Source organism: Mesocricetus auratus, unplaced genomic scaffold, assembly GCF_017639785.1.
Source record: "Mesocricetus auratus isolate SY011 unplaced genomic scaffold, BCM_Maur_2.0 Super-Scaffold_100019, whole genome shotgun sequence".
NCBI classification, from domain to species: Eukaryota; Metazoa; Chordata; class Mammalia; order Rodentia; family Cricetidae; genus Mesocricetus; species Mesocricetus auratus.
Window position 1 is genome coordinate 16272763 of NW_024429200.1, and position 21426 is coordinate 16294188.

At 41.0% G+C, this 21426-nt stretch overlaps 1 protein-coding gene across 1 annotated transcript; it reads left to right on the top strand.

Moving 5' to 3' along the window:
* Nucleotides 1–16318: 16318 nt before the first annotated feature.
* On the top strand, nt 16319–21110 carry Tmem229a (transmembrane protein 229A). The gene has a single exon (XM_021231832.2). The coding sequence runs from the start codon at nt 16505–16507 to the stop codon at nt 17612–17614; it is 1110 nt and encodes a 369-aa protein (XP_021087491.1). The 5' UTR covers nt 16319–16504; the 3' UTR covers nt 17615–21110.
* The last annotated feature ends 316 nt before the right edge of the window (nt 21111–21426 follow it).

Below are 21426 nucleotides of genomic sequence, written 5' to 3' on the forward strand. Positions count from 1 at the left end.
TCATACAAATGGTGCAATACCGGTTTTTAAGCAAAGGTGAGGTCTTTATGTTCATATCTGGGATGATTTCTACATAAATTAAGTGAAACAAGGTACAAATAAACTTGTACATGAAATTGGAAGAGGTGGGATTATGTATAGGACTAAATTGGAGATAATAATTCTAAGAATAACAATGCTAATACAAATAATATTGTCAGAAGGGACAGATTGTAGATGAGAGACATATCAGAGGCAGATTTGGAACTAATGGAATAATGAACGTGGAAGCATTTTGTCAACTATAAATAATATAAATAATATAAAAAATAAGCTGGATCCACATAGAAGAAGTATTAACGAGTCTTGGATCCTTGACATGAAGTATATGGTTTTTAGGCTGACATTTTTACTGAAACTCAATATTGAAGTCCCAAAACTCATGAATGCCACATAAATTCTAACCTGCTCATTTGCCAATTATTCTGATTCTGTAGTGTTTAATCATAAACCCAAAAAGGAACAAAATTTGTGTCGCATAATGGATTAGTTAACTGTCTTAGTGCCATGACCAAATATTTGAAACAGACTAACTTAAAGGAAGTAAGATTTATTTTGGTTCCCAGTTTAAAGGAATACAATCCACCATCATAGGGAAGGTGTCCACCACAGTAGGGAAGGGGTGGGGATTGGGGGTTTCCTCACACATGGGCAGATCTGGATGCAGAGAAACAAAATACTGTTGCTTCATTGGCTTCCTATTTGTATTTTGTTCAGGAACAAAGCCCATAGGATGCAGTCAGTCACATTCAGGGTGGGTCTTCTTTCTTCATGCAAATCCATCTAGAAACAACTTCACAGACACACCCAAAGGTGTGGCTACTTAATCCCCTAGGTACTTCTTAATCCAACAAGGTTAATCAAATTACCTACCATACCATCATGCATATTCTTCACAGGCAGGTGTGTGTAACGCAAAGCATACATTTAATTTATTAGCAGAATCGTGATCTCAGAGAACTCTACTGTGTGGATCTATTCACAAATAAAAGAATTTCTTAAACATTTATCCCAATCATAAGAAAATGTTTATATGCAAATTTTCATGCTTTACATTTACCTGCCCATACACATACTCAAATGAGGATTCATTTTGATCAGCAGTGTCTGGATCACTTCGATGAATAGAATTCTATTATAAAGTCCAGACTTAGTGAGAAAGACTCCACACTGTGCTTGCCACAAACGTGGTTAGGAAGAAAGGAGCAAGCGTCCAGTTCTGCTTATATATGCATTACATAAACACACACACACACACACACACACACACACACACGTTTCCTTTCCCTCCTTCCTTTCTATGGGACTCACAGTTTTCTTACACAAAATCATGTGTAGGAGTAAGGTTTCTATATGAAAGGTGTATTCCTGGTCTGAGAAGGAAAGACGTACTTTTTCCCCTAGAGGACAGTGTGAAGAAATGAAAGTCCATCTGCAGCCTGATTATTAAAGTAAAATGTGGAGGGTAAAAAAAATATATGAGATATTTTTCATGTCAATATTATATTGTATTTACATATGAAAGAAATCCAAGAACTATCCTATCAGCAGCTCATTTAAATTAATATGAGCTTCCAAAGATGACATCCTATGTTTATACTTGTGATTCAAATGAGGCCCCAATATGGCTCTCTCTTTTGAAAAGTCCAGAGTAGCATAAAAGGAGCAAGTGGGAGCTTTGGTGGCACATGCCTTTAATCCCAGCACTTGGGAGGCAGAGGCAGGCCGATCTCTGTGAGTTTGAGGCCAGCCCAGTCTACAGAGCGAGTTCCAGGACAGCCTCCAAAACAATACAGAGAAACTCTGCCTCAAAAAAAAAACAAAAACATAAAAAATTTAAAAAGGAGCAAGTGGGGAACTCACAAAAGTGACGCATCAACAACTTTAGGCAAATGGAGCAAGTCAGGCGGGTCAGGGCAAGGTGAATATGTTGTAGAGAACGGATTAGAGTTTCCGAAGCAGGAGAAATCCAAAAAAAGGGTTGTGAAAATAGAAGAAGTGAACATGGGAAAGTGGGTCATCTTCTGAATGTCACTGTCAAGCTAAAGCCCTTGCATTTTGCCATAAAGTCAACCTTCAGAGTAGACGAGACACAGTTGTGCAAGAGAGCACAGATGTTCAGTTTGTCAGTTCAGCTCTATCGGAAGGAACAAGTAGATCTTTACTCATCCCCACAGACTCCCTATTCATCTCCATAGCAGAAGTGACAAGAGACAAGGGACCAAATAAAGATGAACATCAGCCAGTCCATATCCTGGCTTACTGTGTATATCAGGGAAGTTGGCTGTTGGGTTCTTATTTATGTGGAGAAGACCTGGCAATCCTCATGTGCTGGCATCAAATCAGATCTCTCCAGCTCTCCACGCCTACAGCACTATACATATCAGCAGCCAAAATGTATCATCTTGTTTTCAATGATTAAAAATGAACACTTCAGCTTAAACTACAATCCTAGTGAGAAAGAGATCCATGCTGGACCCAGATTCACCTTCAGCTCAGAGCAGAACTTTACTTAAATGAAGTTAAATGATTTTTAAAGCAACAACAGAGTTAGGGTCCCTGAAAGTACTCGTTGCTTCTGCCCACCCCAGGGAAGAGAGAGGCTTTCTCCGGACTTCTTTTATTCACATTCTGGCCAGAATGCCGCAGACCACACAAGTGTCTTCCATCCTCACCATGACATATCATCATCTGTTTCAGAAAAGAAGCATGTTACCGGATTTGGGTGGACTCCGTTGTAAGATAATGTCTGATTCTTGGATTCGATTTCAAAGAGAATGCTTTTACAGGCTGTTTTCAGTCTCTAGAAGCGTTCACCCCCACCACTCTCTCTTCATCTGCAATCCATCAAAATCTACATTCCCCACTCTGCCCTATTCCTAGCAAAAATGTGAGTTTTTAAATTGCTTTACAATGGTCAGACTCATTGTTTTCTTACATGTAATATATTTGCATGGCTTTTCCTATGCAATCTTTCTTTGGTCATTTACTCCAGTGAATGTTCAAAGGACAGAAGGGAAATTTCTCCTGGCCATAACGTTCTACTTTCCCACAAGCCCAGCAAATGACTGTGGACCAAAATCATTGATGCCATGAGCACAATCAAACCTCTTTTCAATTATTAACTCAGGTCTTTGTTTAGTCACAGCAGCAGAAATGTATAGAACAAAACATTGTAAAGATGCATAGATTAGTAGTTATGAGTTAATAATTAAGACAGAGCTAGGCAATATGAAGCCTAAGCCATCGGCCAAACAGTTTACAACTAATATAAGGCCCAGTGTATTTATTTGGGCCTAAACAGTGACATCCCCAATCAATACATAGTCATTTACAAAATTGTAAATAAATCCTAAATGTGTAATGAAAATACTCGAAATGACTATAAAGACTGTTGATTAAAATGAACTGAGTGTTAATTAATGGAAGTAATGTGGGAGGGGTGATGAGTTGTTACATTATTACCCCACAGAGGAACAAGAAACAGAGCTGGTAACTTTTTAAATTGAATCTGCAAACCACAGCTTATTCAGGGTGGCTTGAATATGAAGTACAGGACAGCACAAATGAGTTTTGTCTGCTTGGAAGTGGCTCACAACTTTATTTAGCTTATTGGCTATAAGGTGTTTATGAATGACTTATTTTGACATTGGGTTCCAGAGAGAAGGAAGTATGAAATATATAAATGGTAAATATTCAGTAAGTAGTGTCATTTAATGCATGGTGTGGTTTGTCTTTGATAAATTTCTGTTAGCAGGTAAATCGTTTATTGACTTAGGAAAAGAAGTGTTGTTCAAAATTGTATGCTTCCCTAGAAACTTACAGTGGATAAGCTGGGAGGGCCAAGTGGTCCTAGCAACTCAAGGCCAGGGGCTGACAGACATAGATTTGGAAAAAGAAAGATGCTAATCTGGATAGTATAGCACTCAAGAAGAAGCTGATTAAGGAACTTCTCCCAGAGCACTTTCCTACCTTTAAAAACAAAATCAAAAGTGCTTTCTGAGTAGATAGAAACCTACCGTGAGAGCTGAGCAAATAACTTCAGCTGAGACAGCATCTCGTAGGGAGGAAAGGATGCTCTAAAAACTTCCCAAAACAGGAGAAAAGGCTGGAAATTGACACTGACAATAGAAAGACATAAGAAGCTCATAGAGGAAGCGTGAGACCAGAGAAACTGAGGCAATACATGTATCAGTGTGACTCTGCACTAAGCATGACATTAGAAGGAGGTGTAGGAGTCAGTGAAACGGTTCAGTGGGGAAAGGCACTTGCTGCCACGCCTGAGGACCTGGGTGCAATCTCGGGGATATACATGGCTTCCTCAAGCTATCCTCTGCCCACAAGCTGTCGCTTTGGCTGTGAGGTCCTCTTAAGCAGCATAGCTGATGTTGTTTCATACAGTGAATCACCATTGACTGCTGGGCTTTGACTCAGACAGAGCTTGAGGCCTTCCTTCTCCGAGAGTTACAAAAAAAGAAAAGAGCCACATACTTTTGCCTCTGTGGCCTGATGTCTCACAACAACAACCTCTGATCGCAGTTCCTCTCCATTTCCCTTTAATCTATGGTTTTGTCAATGAACTGTCCGCCACTACCAAACCAGTAGATTAACATCCCCTTACAACATAAACTAACACATCAGTCTCAAGTCAGCTGTCCCAGTCCAATACAAACTAACTAGGAAACCAGTAACATAAGCTGAGAAGAGGGTTCAGTGGGTAAAACACAGGAATTTTAGGACTGAGGACCAAACTTCTGATCCCCAAACCTGTATTACAAGCCTGTAGGACTTGTCAACCCTCTTGTAATTAATAAGCAATGCTGGACAGCTAGCTAGACTGGCTGAATCAGTTAACGCTGTATTCAAGTAAGAGGTCATGTCTCAATAAATAAAGTAAGTGCAACTGTGAGAAACTCCTGGCATCAACCTCTGCCACCACACGTGCCTAAACACATGAATATGCATACACACACAATATACATGCAAAAATTAAGTAAATAAATAGAATTTAAACGGAGAAAAAAAAGCAATAATTGGTAGGTTCAATGCAAAAAGAGTTCAGTGTAGTCCCAGAGGAACTCAGAAACCTTAAGGGCTGAGAGGACACCTCTTTGTCCTTGAAGGGACCTAAAGAGTCACCACTGACTCAGTGTCTTTTTAAGATTGCCAGAACTGTTTAAAAACAAATTTCCAACAAGTTTAACTTCTGTAGATCTTAATTGGGTTTTGTAGCAATTTGAGATTTGGAAACTGTCCAGACCAAAAATGGTATAGAATCCTGTCCCACCACATGGCCATGTTATATTTATAGCCAGAGAAAAGGGGAAGTGACATAGAGAAAATGGAAATGGGCTACAGGGACAGGGAGGATGGTTACTGCTTGGGTCTCTTCGATTTGAGCATGGTTTGAACAAATGGCCACTTGTGATGAGCTAAGAACTGCCTACTTGTTACAAAAGTGGGTTACAGTTCACCACATACACCTTTAGGGCAAGCTTAAAAATATGTTCAATGGCAGCTTTTGAGCAACCTTGACTAACCCCAACCAGCCTTTATGTCACCAACACCACCTTTTGGTAGGCCTTACACGTTGGGTCATGGTTTTTTAGGGCTCTCTTTCCATTTGGGGACACTCCCAGCAAAATTCATATCCCACATCATTAATGAACTTACTTGGTCCCAGCTCTGAGCAGTAATAGTTTAATAGTGGGATTTGTAAGACTGCTCCAAGGGAACAAGGCGTAGGTGGAAACAACAGCTAAAGCCACTGCTGGGCACCAGGTTTCTCCAGGTTATTGTTATTGTTGTTATTGTTGTTGGTGGTGATGGTAGCGGTAATAGTGGCGGTAGTAGTAGTAGTATTAGTAGTAGTAGTTGTTGTTTTAGTAGTGGCTTAAAGCAGATAGAACTTTCTTTTGGGACTCTACTTGCTTCCTAAAATTTTCAGTTTGATTATGCACTACTGGGCATGTGTGACTCTATTTTAATTCTGATCTGTTGGATCCCAGTGCAGAAACATAGTCTAAAGCATTGTCTCCCATAATTTGTTGGACATTGCCTTCCCTTTTGGATAGACTCAAGATGAAGACTTAACACTGCTCTCAGCTCCTCTCCTTTAGAGTTTCCAATCTAAAATGTCACTCACAGGTGTATAGTTTCTCATAATACTGCATGTCTTTGATATTAGCTTTTTGGGGAAAAAATTAGTCAATGGCTTAACTTTAGGTAAGCAATCCAAAATCAGTCAGTGTAGAAAGGGTAAAAAGTTAAAGCCAAAATAGAAAAAATTTCATTCCATTTCTAGCTTTGAGTTTTTATCTTTACAGTCAGAGAGATCACCCGAGGGCTGCATGCAGACACTAACGCTGATTTTGAGTATATGGTAAATGAGAGAAACACTGTTATAACGGTGATCAAATCTAATACTGAGAGTTTGGACTATGTTCCTTACCCATGGTCCCCTAGTGAACTAAAATTGAATAAATTGAAGAATGGGCCAAACAACTTTATTTAACTAAATATACTATGTTATTTTGCAACTTTACTCCTAATATAGATACCTAATATATTTATCAATGTAAAGTGGCAGAAGCCACTGCTTTTTGGTCCAGACAAGATTGCAGGCTATATAAAACAGAACTTATTAATCCCTTCCCACCTGAGGAATTATTTTGTGACCCAGGGTATACAAGTATATAAAGTAGGTATAGAAATCAGGTATCTAGTGACAGTGAATCAATGGAAAATTTGTTTGAAAATAATTTCTGGAATAAATATAATTATTAAAGAAGAAATCATACTTGTGAAAATATTCTCATTTATTTTATGTAAAAAGTTAAAACTTGGGTGAATATTTGCTACTGTAAGACATTGAGTTTCTTCACATTTTTCATAATTGATTGATATTTTGATTTTATAGTCATCAATAATGGAACCCATAAATACATAGCACAACATGCAAAAGTGAGTGTATAGACATTTCAGAAGTATTTTAAAATTCTATCCTAATTTCAAATCCAAACTAATTTAATGATTCCTTTTTCTTTCTTTTATGGAACTCGAACCAGCAGTTCAAACACCAACTTTAAAATCAAAAGTTCTAACATATCACAGTCCAAAGGCATAGCAATTACATGCTAAGTAATTACATGGGGGCAGGAAAATATCGAAAGCCCTCATTTTCCATAACTAAGCATAATAACACCCTGAATGTACAGAAAAACAAACTGTTACCAATAACATCCAAAGACTCCAGGATGTCACGGCATTTCAGGTAGCATTTGTTGATCTTATGTGACATGGTGACAAGCACAGTGTCAAGAGCATGTTATGTCTCCAGAACAAAGGCTGCAGAGCTGTTGTGATGTTGTGATACAACATGGGAAAGCATTGCCAGAAATAACTTGGATTCATTTCACGTCTGAGCTTGAATTTATTTTTGGCTGTGGCATGTTTCAGAAACCTTTCACTGTTGACATTCTGTGCCCCATCCCCATGCAGTTAGATAATCCCAGATGGGTCATGACTTAAAAGCTTGATCTAAAGCAGGGAGTGACAGTTGGCTCATTGTCTGCAGAAGCTACTGATGCTGAAATTCTACAGCTAAGGCAGCAACTGCCAAGAAGAGCAAGCCATCGGCCAAGTACAGGGAGCAAGTGAAAAGGTCTCATCTGATAGAGTCTCGGCTGTGTGGCTTTAGGACAAGCTGCTCACACCATGAACCCAGAAATGTCACATCCCAAGCTACAGAATGAAATGTCTTTGATGACCATATAAATAACAACTGAGATTTTTCTTGAAGTAAATATACTTGTGTATAGAATGCAATTAAAAATGGGGATGTTAGTTTCATAGTAAATAAGGGGTATTTCCAAAGATATTGAGATATGGAGATATTGAAGTCAGAAATGTGTAGGATCACAAGAACTATTTCAAAAAGGGTATTTTGCAAGGGTGGTACCAGTCTGAAGGCAAACAGACAGTTGTTGGGCAGATGTCCTTGCATAAGTATTATTTGTTATGGTTACATTGCCCTTTGTACCAGGATATGATTCTTGAATAAAATAAATATAATAAAAAGACTTTTGTGAGCCCTTTCTTGATGACTTGGCAGCTTTTATATTCCTTTGATATGGCTGACACAAGTTGCTTCATTTTCATATTTCAATGCAAACAGCCTTTGCATTGTTTAGCGAATCAGTCATTTTCTTGAACTCTGTGGAGCCTATGCACCTGTCTTGATATTGAAGCTGCCCAGCTTTGGTCTGTATGGCTTCAGAAATAGAGCAGTTTGTCCTACTTATACTTAGAAAGATGAAAGGAATGAATTAGAGAGGACCAGAAGAGGTTCAGAATCCTGTTCAGTGTGGCCCGTAAAACTAAACAAAAACAAAAAAACAAAAAACACTCATCAAAACCACAATCTAATGAACTATGGATAACTTAAAAATTTTTTAAATGTTTCTCTAATCCTAGAAAAATCTTAAAACAGTTAGGAACATCTCAGGTAAAGAAAAACCTGTGAAAGGAGCCAGGAATTTAACTCAATAGCAGAACATTCATTAATCATGAACAAAGACCTGGGTGTGAGCCAGAGCCCAAAAAAGGCAAGCAACAGTAACCATAAACAACAAACAGAAACACATACTTCTTCCCTGTTAGTCCTTCTAGTGTTCTTGAATTCTTTCTCTCCATTAGAGTTTGCAGAAATTCTTACCCATTCTAGTTTACCACAAACCTACACCTGTTATGGTTCTTACATTCTTTTCATAAGCCTCCTTTAAGACACCATGGTTTGTGATAATAATGTTTCCAAAACTTCCAGAAAAGCATTAAAATAAAGGAATTTAACTGTAGAGAAGACTTAACACAGTCATAGTTAAAGATCAGTGAGCATTTTCTTTATTTCTATGGCACATATAATTTAACAGCCAGAGTTATGATGAGTAGTATTATGCCAATATACCTTAATCTTCTAGGAATCTCATGAAAATTTTGGTCCCTAAATTAATAACATATCTATACAAATATGACTGAAGATAAAATTCCAATATAATATTTCATTTGGTAATCTTTACTATGTAAAAAATAAAATAATATATATCTTTTGGACTTCCTTGAACTCTCTGAAGTTCTAAATTTAAAGTTCAGAAGGATTTCAATTTAGAAGGTTTATCAAGTCTATAAAAGTAATATCACAGACTATGAAATAAAACCCAATATTTAAGACGAAATCCCAGATAAGTCATAAAGTTGGAAAACCATCTCTTTTAATGAGACAGGTAAGTTTTCCTATGTAAGAAAGCATAAGAGCATAAAACACACAAAAAATAGATAAAACACAGAAAGAAGTTCTATAGACCAACTACTCAGAAATGTGTTGTTTTTTGGTTTTTTGTTTGTTTGTTTGTTTGTTTGTTTTTTATGAAAGGAACTGAGAAGTATTAAGACCAAATCAATTATTTTCCAGGAAAATGTTAGCCTCATTTCAACACAGGATAAAACTCTATGTATCATCTGACATCCATTATCAAGACTCAATTTTTACAGTCACAACATAAATAATTTGTAGGAATCATTCCCTACAGGTTGCTCAAAGGGCTTCACAGCCTTCAGCTGCCATCCATTGATGTCCTTCTCAGTCACATGAGAGCATGTGATTTTTTCTACTTCAGAGCAAAACCTCATTTTAGTTCCCACAACAAAAACAAAAAAAGAATATCCTGATATTCATAAGCTTCTATAAAACATGCTTTGTTTCTCTTACATGACAGTTCCTCTGTTTTTCATTTCATTACTATTCACTGATAACAATTTCAACCCTAAGCAATTGTGCCCTAACATTGTGTGTACAACATTTCTAGACATAAAGTTTTTAATAATAACTTTAACACTTATTAACAGATCTAAATGTATTTACCTTCCCAATATCATATTCAGAATCTGAAGCAGGTAAAACTTATGATTGAGGATTATTGTTTTAGTGCTTTTAACTAATTTCTTTTCTTTAATATTCTAAGTTACCGAAAAGGATTTGTAAACTTCAAGTGCTCAATATCATTGCCTATGTATTTATATTTAATTATTTTGCTTACTTTTTAGCAATTACCTTGAATTGCTAATGAAAAGCAAAACTAGTTATTATAAATTATATTTTTTAAAGCAGAATAAAATTTTTATTTTCACTAGACCTCTGAGATGTCTTAAGATGATCTTCCCAAAGATCCTTCCAGATTCACTGGGTCTCAGCACCCACAGGGGACCTAGTACAAGGAACATGGCTCATCTTGTTCCTTGACTTTAGTACCAGTTGTGGCTCTCAGGGCAGAACACAAAGGACAGTATCCAAATAAAAGGAAATGTTTTATTAAATCAATAATGACATGGATAATAAAAATGGAACCATGAGACTGGGATGAGGCTCAGCGGTCATGTTTTCCCAATATGTTTGAGTTCCTGAGTTCAATCCCCAGCACAGAAGAAAAAGAGGAATGAGGAGGAAGAGGAAAGAAGATAGGAAGGAAGGAAGGAAGGAAGGAAGGAAGGAAGGAAGGAAGGAAGGAAGGAAAGAAACCAAAGTCAGGAGGCTTGGCAGAACTCACACACTTGTGTAGTTGGCTGAGACTCAGGTACGTGTTACAAGAGTAACTTACAAAACATGTATAGGTCAGATGATGTCACAATTCACTGTGGATAGGGAGCCTATAGTTATAGAGAGAGTTAGCTGTAAGCCAAATATCCTTCAGCGTATTTTAGCATATTCGACTTCCTTTGGACTTTCTTCAACTGTTTGTTCTTGAAGCACTCTCCTTTGGATCTCCCAAAGTGCAATGAAACCCTGCATGGTAATCTGAAAGATGACAATAGCCTTGAAACCTGTGGCCATTGGGCAGCAAATCACCAGAGATCACAGCCTCTGAAGTATCAAGGCCTTCTATTTATTCTCATTTTGCTTTTTGGTCACATTGACTAATCTAGTTATAGGGTTTGCATAATTTTATAGTCAAGCTGACCAGTCCCAACTATTATACTTGCACAGACATGCTTACTCAGATACTTTCTTAACCCTTAAATTCAAAGAAGCCAGTACCAGCTACCAAAGAGCAATACATTGAAGCATTCATTATTATTATCATTATTAGTGTTATTATTAAATTTTCTTCCATCATGTAATATATCTCAAGGACAGTTTCCCCTCCCTCTACTCCTCTCAGCTCCCCACCACTGCCCCCTACCGCATATCTACTTCTCCTCCATCTTCCATCAGAAAAGAGCAGGCCTTCAAGAGACAACAATCAAACATGGCAAAACAAAATACGTTCAGACAAGGCAAACGCCTTCTCACACTGAAGCTGGACAAGGCAACCAAAAGTAGGAAAAGAGTCCCAAGAGCAGGCAAAAACAGTCAGAGACATATTCTCCCACTGTAAGGAGCCCATAAAAAACAGCAAGTCAATAGCTGCAACACATCACATGCTCAGAGGACCTGGTTCAGACCCATGCAGACCTGCGCTCTGCTTTAGTCTCTGTGAGTCAACATGCGCCCTGCTTATTTGATTTAGTGGGCTATGTTCTCCTGGTGTCCTCCATCCTCTCTGACTCCTACAGTCTTTCCTCTTCCTCTTCCACAGGATTCCCCAAGCTGAGGGGACCCAAAGGAGATCTCCAATTTAGACTCTCTCTCCCTGTCTCTGTCTCTGTCTCTCTCTCTCTCTGTCTCTCTCTCTCTCTCTCTCTCTCTCTCTGTCTCTCTCCATCTCTCTCTGTGTCTCTGTCTTTGTCTCTCTCTGTCTCTCTCTCTGTCTCTCTCTCTCTCTCTCTCTCTCTCTCTCTCTCTCTCTCTCTCTCTCTCTCTCTCTCTCTCTCGTCTGGCCATGGGTCTATGCACTAATTCCCATCTGCTGCCGGAGAAAGCCTCTCTAACTGCAACTGGACAAGGCACTGACCTGTGAGTATAGCAGAATAGCATTAGGAATCATTTCATTAATTTTTTTAGACCAGTTGTGTTTGATTCTTTCCCAGGTTTCTGGGATATCCAGTCTCTGGCATGAATGCCTTTTCAAGGAGTTGAGCCCCTTAAAGTGTTCTTTGAGCAGCTGTCCCTGCACCCAAGCAATTTCAAGCTGATGTTATTTCATTGTAGCTTTCTGATTCTTCCATTGCATTCCCTTCATAAACATGTCACCATCTCCAAGAACATGTTGAGTTTACAATTTTATTTGGCAGCTTTGTCTCCTGGCATGAAGAAAGGCTGAAACACCACACACACACACACACACACACACACACACACACACACACACACACACACACACATGCATGCACGCAGGCACGCACGCACGTACGTACGTGCTTTGAAGCATTTTACATTCATAGAGACACTGATGTGCGGATTTTAATTATAAAATTGTCATGGGTCATTAAATTCATTCTGTGGTTTCAAAATAAGAAGAAATGTTTTTGCAAATATAGCAATGAGATGTTTAAAACAACTAAACAAGAAAATAAAGCAGAAACAGAAGTTGCCATCATCGCTGTGGTGGTCGAAGTTTCACACTGGGGGACTGCTCCCCAGTGTACGCGGATTACAGGGTGATGGAATGGTGAGGGGAGAGCATCTCATCAGAAGGTCCTCGGCTCTTCCCAGGGGCTTTCCTTAAAGGAGTAATCATTATAAGAAAGCCTGACCCATCAGTCCCTCCGGCTTCATGTCTCACTGTAGGATCTCTTCCGCATACACTTCTACCATTGTTATGTTCCCGGTCATAAGACATTGACAGAGACCAGCAAAATCCAGTGCACAGGTCTTGAACCTCAAGACCCGTGAGTTACATAAACTTCTTTTCTTTAAAACTACCCAGTCTCCAGTGAAACAAGTATTTATCCCTAGTGCACAAATGGATTTTGGGAGCCCATTCCCTATGGAGGGATACTCCCTCAGCCTGGATACATGGGGGAGGGCCTAGGCCCAGTACCAGATGATGTGACAGACTTTGGTGATCCCCATGGGAGGCCTCAACCTTCCTGGGACATGGATGGAGAGTTGGTGGGAGGCATGGGAGGACAAGAGGGAGAAGGAACTAGGATTGGTATATAAAATAATATTGTTTTTAATTTAAATTTAAAAAAAGAAAATAAAGTAGAATAAAATTGCCCAGTCTTGTATTACAGGGAATAATACTCTGAGCTGATTATTCAAAACTTATTTTTTTAAGGAGACACTGAATTAAAAGAGCTAAAAGCAGTATACTTTTAATTTTCTTGTACTTTCTCCCATGCATATTGGCTTCTTTTTTCAGTTTTAAAGTGAGTATGTTCTAAGGTATCACAATAGAGACCACAATGAAAATATGAAAGAAACATGTGCATCTGCTTTTGGGTGTGTTGTATCACTTTAAGGAAAATGGGAAAGTTTCAGAGAGAGGCTGAGAATAATGAGATTTTTCAGAATTCTCACTCACTTGTCAGAATGCCACACTACTGGACGATAGTGAGCTCCCAGCTTTTTACTATATACTTTTCATTTAAAAATTAGCATAAACTATATGTACATATATGCATGTAAAGTTTACATATACCTTATTATACTGATACTCTACTGAATACAAATAGCATACAAAACGAGATTATTTTTATATGGTAGAAACAAAATATTAGAATGAGAATTGCTGTCACATGACAGTAATCTCAGCATTTAGAAGGCTGACCCAGGATTACGAGGTCAAAGTCAGACCCTGTCTCTAAAACATATGCACTCTTAGATGTTCAGGTTTTTATTACAAAAGACTTCCCTACATATTTTGCACGTTCTCTTTGCAGTCTTTGGAAATGCTAGAAGAGAAGACATACACCTCTGAAGTTTAATTTACTATTTTAAAACAATCTAAGTTTAACCTACCACACCTGAATGGGTGGAGATATATTGTTGTTGGGATGGAGTTCTTTCTCTTGACTGGATAGCAATGGTGATGTTAAGGAGAGATTGTTTGGAGGTACAATGACAAGGGGGAGCTCTTAGACCCAAGTCTAATAGCTGAGAGGCCAACATGGGACTGATCCAGACCTCCTGAATGTGGTGTCAGTGAGGAGGCCTTGGCAATATCTGGGGCCTTGGGTAGTAGAGCAGTGTTTACCATTGTGTAGGAAGCCCATTCCACATGGAGGGATGCTCTCTTGGCCTACGCCCTCCCCTGATGAAGTGACAGACTCTGGAGATCCCCCACGGAGGGCCTCACCCTCCATGGGGAATGGTGTGGGGTTGGGGGCCTGACAGAGGGGCAGGGAGGAGGGGAGGGAGAGGGAGCTGGGATCAACTTGTGAAGCATGCATGTTTCTAATTTAAATAAAAAATATATTGAAAAAAGTAAGTCAAAAGCAATTTTACCTTTGTATGTAGTACTAGGCAATCATAGTATTTATCATTAATATTTATCATAAGTATAACAGACTCACAACACTTCAGTCTTTTTGTTTGCTTTTGTTGTTGCTGTTGCTTTTGCTGTGTTTTGCTTGTTTCTGTTTTTCTTTTCAGTGGAGGGGTTCTCACTATGTAGTCCCAGTTGGCATGAACTTCTTCAGCTTCCTGGGTGCTTGGATGGCATGTACCATCATGCCTGGCAGGTTCTTTTCTAGCCTTCCAACCAGATTATCCATCTTTTAAAGAGAAAGTGCTTCTTAAGGCACTTTTCCTCTCCCTCTGGGTGTTCAGGAATTTGGGTACCTAGTAGTTCTGTTCCAGGCCCACAGCAGCCTTGAGTCTCCTGCCTCAGGCTTTTGTCCTTATTGTGATTTCAAAGTCAGCAGAAGAAACAACTCGCTAGCCATGCTGGGAGAAAATGCCTTCCTTTAGCTATGGACAAGGGCTGATTGTCATCGCTAGAGCAGTATTTGTTCTCATCTGGCTCTCTTAGCTAACTCACAGGCATGGTGGCTGTCACAGACAGTAGCTTAAATGGTTGAAATGAGCAGCAGGAAAGGACAAGAACAGGATTGCTTCCCAAGCAAACGACCTACCAGAGGGTGCGTGTTCTCCAGACGAAAAACAGTTCCATGAAGTGTTTTATCCAGGAAAGACCTGAACTCCTGACGGAACAAAATTACTTTCTGCTTAGACATGAAATGGGAGAGGGGGTCGTTAATGCAATAATTTACTTCAAAGATCCCTCCCTACCCGAGAGAAGACAGAGAGGGGACAGAGTAGGAGGAGAGAAGAGGGAGAGCAGCCAGGGAGGGGGATGAGGGAGGGTAGGAGTTCAGAAGGAAGAAGCAGGAAGGGAGGGTCAGAAAAATAAAATCAGAAAAAGAAAATGGTTGGCTCTCTATTTCACTATGTATTTCTGAGATGACCTCGTTCTTTTAGAAGAAAAACCCAACCCTGGTCTGTCTGTGCCTGTGGCACCAAGCACACTGTTGAGGGGACCTCCATCCTGCTGTAGCCAGAGAGCACAACTCAGCAGCACTGACCTTAAGTCTTCTTCTTCTTCTTCTTCTTCTTCTTCTTCTTCTTCTTCTTCTTCTTCTTCTTCTTCTTCTTCTTCTTCTTCTTCTTCTTCTTTATTTTTATTTTATTTTATTTTACTCTTATTCTGCTGGGTTTGAACCTGAGTAATTGAGGCAAAGAGGATCCAGCCTGGGGGCAGCATTCAGATGCAGGCTGCTGGGAGCTGGCAGGCTTGGAGTCTCCTGTTAACACGCTGTGACCAGGACGCAGCTGGCTTTGCATAAGGACATTAAATATACAGCACCACAGTTTGGTCCTGGGCCCGGCCTCCGACTGGTGGCACCTGGCCATTTGTCTCCGCCAGCCAAGGCCTGGCCCTGGTTTCCACGATACCGGGAATGCCTCAGAGTTCGCCTTCACACCTGTTAGGGGGTTCTCCACTCCCGCCACCAACCCAGCTGGAGCCCCCTTGCAGCATTCGCCGGGGGCGTGCAGAGATGGCCTGGGCGGACCTGGATGCGCGCAGGGCCTTTCGGAACCGACCCCTGTAAACCCTGGCACGGAAGGCTGGGCGGGGCGGGGGCCCTGGGAGGCGGGAGAGGTCGAGCAGGGCGGAGAGGGGTATGGGAAGGGCCGGGGGAAGGGCCTTCTCCGCTCGCGTAACGCTGCCGGAGCCTGCGGCAGAGGCGGCGGGGCTGAGCCCTGGAGGGGATGGGGCTGCCACCAACCTCGGATCTCTTCTCCGCAGCACCGGCGGCGTCGCCTCCCCTTGGCTGGCCGTGCCACTCCTTAGGCCGCGCACGGTGATCGCGGGAACGGGAGGGCAGCACCTCGCCCTGGACTGGAAAGAAGGGCGCGGTAGGGTCACAACAGGGTGACTTTTAGTGTCCCCGGCGACCCGCGAGTCCCCCAAGCGCCAGGAGACCTTGATCCGGACCGAGCTACCTGCGCGCCCCCGGGGAACGATCGGCGGCCGGGAAGAAGGTGCGGAGCTCGGCCGCTCGGCCCCGGGAGCCCGAGTAGCCCATGGCGGGCAGCGATGTGACTTGTGAGGGGCCATCGCGGAGGGGCGGCGCGACCCAGAGCCCCGGGGCTCCCGGCGGGTTGGGCAGCGAGGCAGCGACGAGCTGCCCCGAGCCGCTGTCCGCTGCTGAAGCTCCGGCCGAGCGCGGCGCACTGCCCGCCTGGATGCGCCTCTACTTCTACGGGATGCACGGCATCACCCTGGACGTGCTGGTGTCCTCCGCCAGGCGCTTCGCCCGCAGCCTGGATCTGCGGATGCTGGGCTTCTCGTCCCCCTACCGCTGCCTCTTGCACTCGCTCACCCACTTCGCCCTGGAGCAGCTCTACAAGCAGCGGCCACGCTGCCCCAGCGCCTTCCTTTTCAACTTCCTGCTCTACCCCTGGGCACACGTGGGGCTGCAGACCCTGGCGGGCCAGGCGCTGCTGCTCGGCCTCGGTGGCGGGCCGGGGGGCGCAGTGGCGCCGGGGGCGCTCGACCTAGCGCTGCAGTACGTCCTGGCGCTCTACCACGGCCAAGTGTTCCTGAAGCGCTTCCTGCGTCTGCGGTACCCGCGGCAGCGTCAGCAGCAAACCAGGGACACGCTACCGGCAGCCCCGGACGCCCCAGTCCTTTTAGAGGCTGGTGGACGGCGACAAGGACCCTGCGGCCCCAGGGGCAAAGAAGGAGTCCCTAGCCAGGGACTGCCAGACCTCTTCCGCTTCCTTTTCTTCGGAATGCATGGTTTCTTAGATGAGATCTTCTTCACCTTCTTCTTCAATGTTCTGGGGCAGGGGGACGGGACCAGCAGTGGGCACACGTCGCTCTGGTCCTTCTTCATGTACGGCAGTTGTAGTTTTGTGGTGGAAAAACTCTACTTTCACCTGCACTACAGACGCGGCTGGGGCACCTGGAAGCGGGTGCCCATCTATGTGATCTTTATCTATGCTTGGGAGTTGTCCTGGGGTCTGGGACTTCGCATGTGTGGGGCCTGTTCTTGGGACTATTCTCACTATCCCCTCAATTTCATGGGCCTCATCACTTTGATGTATTTGCCTGGTTGGCTATTCCTTAGTGTGTACCAAGACCTACTTTCCAACGTGTTGTGGCGGGTGCAGTATGTCCCAACGAACTAAGACTGGGGGGGGGGCGGGGGGAGGAAAGAAAGAACCTGACAAATGGATGCAATTTATTTTTACACATTTAAAACGAAGTGGTTTTGTTTTCAGCCTTTTTAATTTTTATACACTTTACTAAACTCTTCCAATTTGTTTTACTTGACGTTTTAGTTTTTCCAGACCTCTTGGAAACTATCTGCAAAGTTGAATAGTTTGAAATGTTACTCAAAACTAACTCAAAATATTTAACTCATCAATAACTTAAACCTTTTCGAGGTCAAACCACTAAACCACTGTACCTTAACTGTACTATATCAGAAACCGGTAATACTCAACTGAACCTCGAAGAGCAAGAACTACTTATTTTTCTTTTCTTCTATGAAAGTTTTCAGATCGGAGAACAGTGATTTTTATAAGTTCCTGACTTAATGAGCTGTTTACTTTCCTTTGAATGCAATTTCATTTTACGTTCTTGCCATTTTTTTCAATGGCAGCTGAAACTCCATGTCTTGTGTGTACATTAGAAACGCCAGTTCACGCTCTTAAAGTGCCTCTGTCTAGTTTGTATACACGTGAGAGGAAGCTGGCAAGTGTGAAACGTCCCAGGAACATGTTTTGACACGAGGAGTCTTTTTTGTCAACTCCAGCAGGTGGCACTGTATTAAGACATTTGGTCATCATCTTGGAAACGATTGCTTTCCAGAGTTGACTAGCCTTAAACACTATTTGTGTTAACGTTAACCAGAACTTGTGTTATCCACACCTTAGTAACTGTGCAATAACTTAAATGTTTACTCCATATGTCCCAGGATCTAGTGAAACTTTATCACCTTCAATGGTGTTCTAAGTCTAAGGAACCCTTTTCTACATAGAGCTTCAAATATAGAAACAGTACCTTGGAATAAATTGAATCTGAATTCTCCCTCCAAGTACATTAGGCCTAATTGTTTTCTCTATTTACGGATGTGTTTTCACCATATTTCTCTCACTTCCCTTTTCTTTTCTTTTCTTTTTTTCTTTCAGGCTCAGAATCTGGGGTCAGGCCCGATGTAGTAATGCACCATATAAATGCATGGTAGCTTTTTGACAGCTTATGATTAATTAATGTCTAAAAGCTCCAAAGTTAAATGAGATGATGGAAGCCATTCTAAGAAATTATATCTAATTGATTAATAATGTACTCTGAGGGTGGTTGCTGGTTTATTGTATTTAGAAGTGAGAGTAGAATGGAGTGTGGCTCGGCCAACGATGACTAATAACCTCTCAGCTTAAAAGAAGAGTAGGAAAACTTAGAATGCGTATTAATGAGTTTGAATGGTCCAATTGCCTGTGCTGTAAAAGGGCGATGTTTTCTATTTCAAAAAAAAGTTTGCTAGGAGAATAGAAAAGAATGTGTAGTTAGACTTGATGTCTGTCACAATCCTAGTAACACTATCCATGCATCCATCCTCCATCACCTGGAGTTGTGAGCTAAATTATAAATAATGTCATATAGTCAGCTCCACTGTAACATGGATGTGGACAAACTAATTATTTGCATCACTAAAGGCTTGGAAGGAAGCTCTATGTTTGCCAAAGGTTTCTCTTAAGTTCTTGGTGACATTCTGTAACAGCTCAAAGGCTCCCGAACTGTGCTTGAGGGGAAAATATGTAAGCAAAGATAGAAAAGCTAGAAAGATGCAAGACAAGGTGCCTGTAATGTATCTGTGACACATGCACGGGACTCTGAGTTAATTGTGGCACCACCACACAGCTGACATTCCTGTGAATGTCCAGTCAGCTCTGTGGCTTCTGAAATGCTTCATAAATTGTCGCCACTCACCTCCAGTATATGATGTATCAGAGCCATGGAGGAGCCTAATCTCCAGTTTCAAAGTCCTGGAACAAATACCATTTCATTCTCCTTTTAATACTATCCTCATTAAGGGAATAGAGTAAGGTTTTTCACTCATTAGACTTATCCAACAAATAGTTACCCAGCCTCCAGGAATTAGTAGGCACTACCCAGAACTGTGTATACATGGTATGAACCCATAGACAAATCTGTGTCCTTACAGAGCTGGAAATTGACTGTTTTGATTCTATGAAACTGTACTCTGCTTGCTTGCTTAGTTGTTTCTTCAAGGTCATTGTTTCAGTAATAGATGATGAGCAGCAGGAGCTATAACTATCATCAGTCCTGTCCCTAGCACGTAACAGCCCATCATTCCAAAAAAATAAAATAAAATAACCAGTCTCCCTGTTAATTCTACAAAGTGCTAGCTGTGTATACAGGAAGTGATTAGCCTGGCTGGTAATTCAGGGCTTCTCGATTTGCGTTTGCCCCACTTCTTAAAGGAGGCATTTTGCTGTGATCTTTGACCCTTCAGGATAAAAGAACCACCAAATCATTTAACTTTGTTATTAGTAGTAGTTTAGGGGCAGAAATTCTAAGACAGTATGGTAGTTAATATTTTAAGTAGCATTTTCTCTCTGACAAAACTTCTCTAAAGTGTTTATGTATATTTATTATACAGATAACAAATTAAGAACACATTCTTACATACTATGCCTTAAGTGAATATACATTCAGTATATATTTTAAGTGTGTATTTATATATGTGCATATATTTGCTTAACTTGCAACAACCCTTGCTTTTCTAGATGAAGACAATAAAACTAAAGCCCAAATGAATTCAATAACTACCGGAGTTATACAGCTTTTGAGCGTTTATATTTGAGTTGGTGGATACAGGACTCCAGGCTGTTCTTAAAAGCAGCTTGATTATGCCTCAGTCTACTGGACTCCATGGTAGGAATATTGTCTGGACTGTTCTTCACTCGACTGTTAGAGATGCACAGACATAGCGAATGAATATAAGCAGGATATATAACTGACAATCAGCCTTCTTTTACTCCGTAGATAATGCCTTTATATTTAAGCAGTGCTCTGAAAGGAAGTTCTTCCTATAGACTCCTATAAGATAATTTTGCAACAAAAAATGTAAGAATAATAGGCTAATATGCAAGGTATATCATTATCACAAGCTATGAATGTGCAGATACATTAATCACCACTATACACTAAACATTATATTTAGAGCAGGTGTTGTTGTGAGGACTAACCAGCCCCAAAGAAAGAAAGTTTGTAGCCCAGTGTGCTGGCACACAACTGTAATCCTAATACTAAAGATGCTGAGGCAGGAGGATTGCAAATTTGAAGTCACCCTAGAGCACATAATGATATCTTGTTTTAAAAAAAATAACACTGTTCTTACAAAGACATGTATTCTGAGTTCTACTGAAGAAAAGATGTTCTTGTAGAAAAGCCTAAAAGTAGCAAGTGTGCTTAACATATGCAATGCTGAGATTTCTTTTTAGAAGTACTTGAAATCTTAAGTGAGTTCTATTGATTTCTGTGAATCTAAAGAGGAGTATAAGCTCTTGAATTTTCATGTGAACAATGAATACAGAAGTCCAAATATCGAAGAAAAACTGCCAATAAAGTTGCTAACATTGTGTTAGTTCAAACATTTCCATCATTTGGTGTTCTTGATTATTTCTGTTCCGTTAATTGACAGTTCATACTGCAACCAAGCAACATACTAAGTATAGGAAGATAAGGGTTTTTTTCTTTTTGTTCTTTCAGAAAAACTGTTAATTGGATAGTCCCAACACATATTTAAAAAACAATTTTTTATTGTTTTGAAATAGGCTGTCAGTTTGGCAGACCTGGTTCTGTTTAGGAAGGATGTTGAAGAAATTTGGTGGACAACTTTGACTTCCATTTTGAAGGAGGTTCATAAAGCATCTATATATCTGAACACAGGCTGTATTCATGACACACTTAG

What these genes read in the sequence shown, in the direction of transcription:
- Tmem229a (XM_021231832.2), top strand. Translation starts at nt 16,505, where the DNA reads ATGGCGGGCAGCGATGTGACTTGTGAGGGGCCATCGCGGAGGGGCGGC.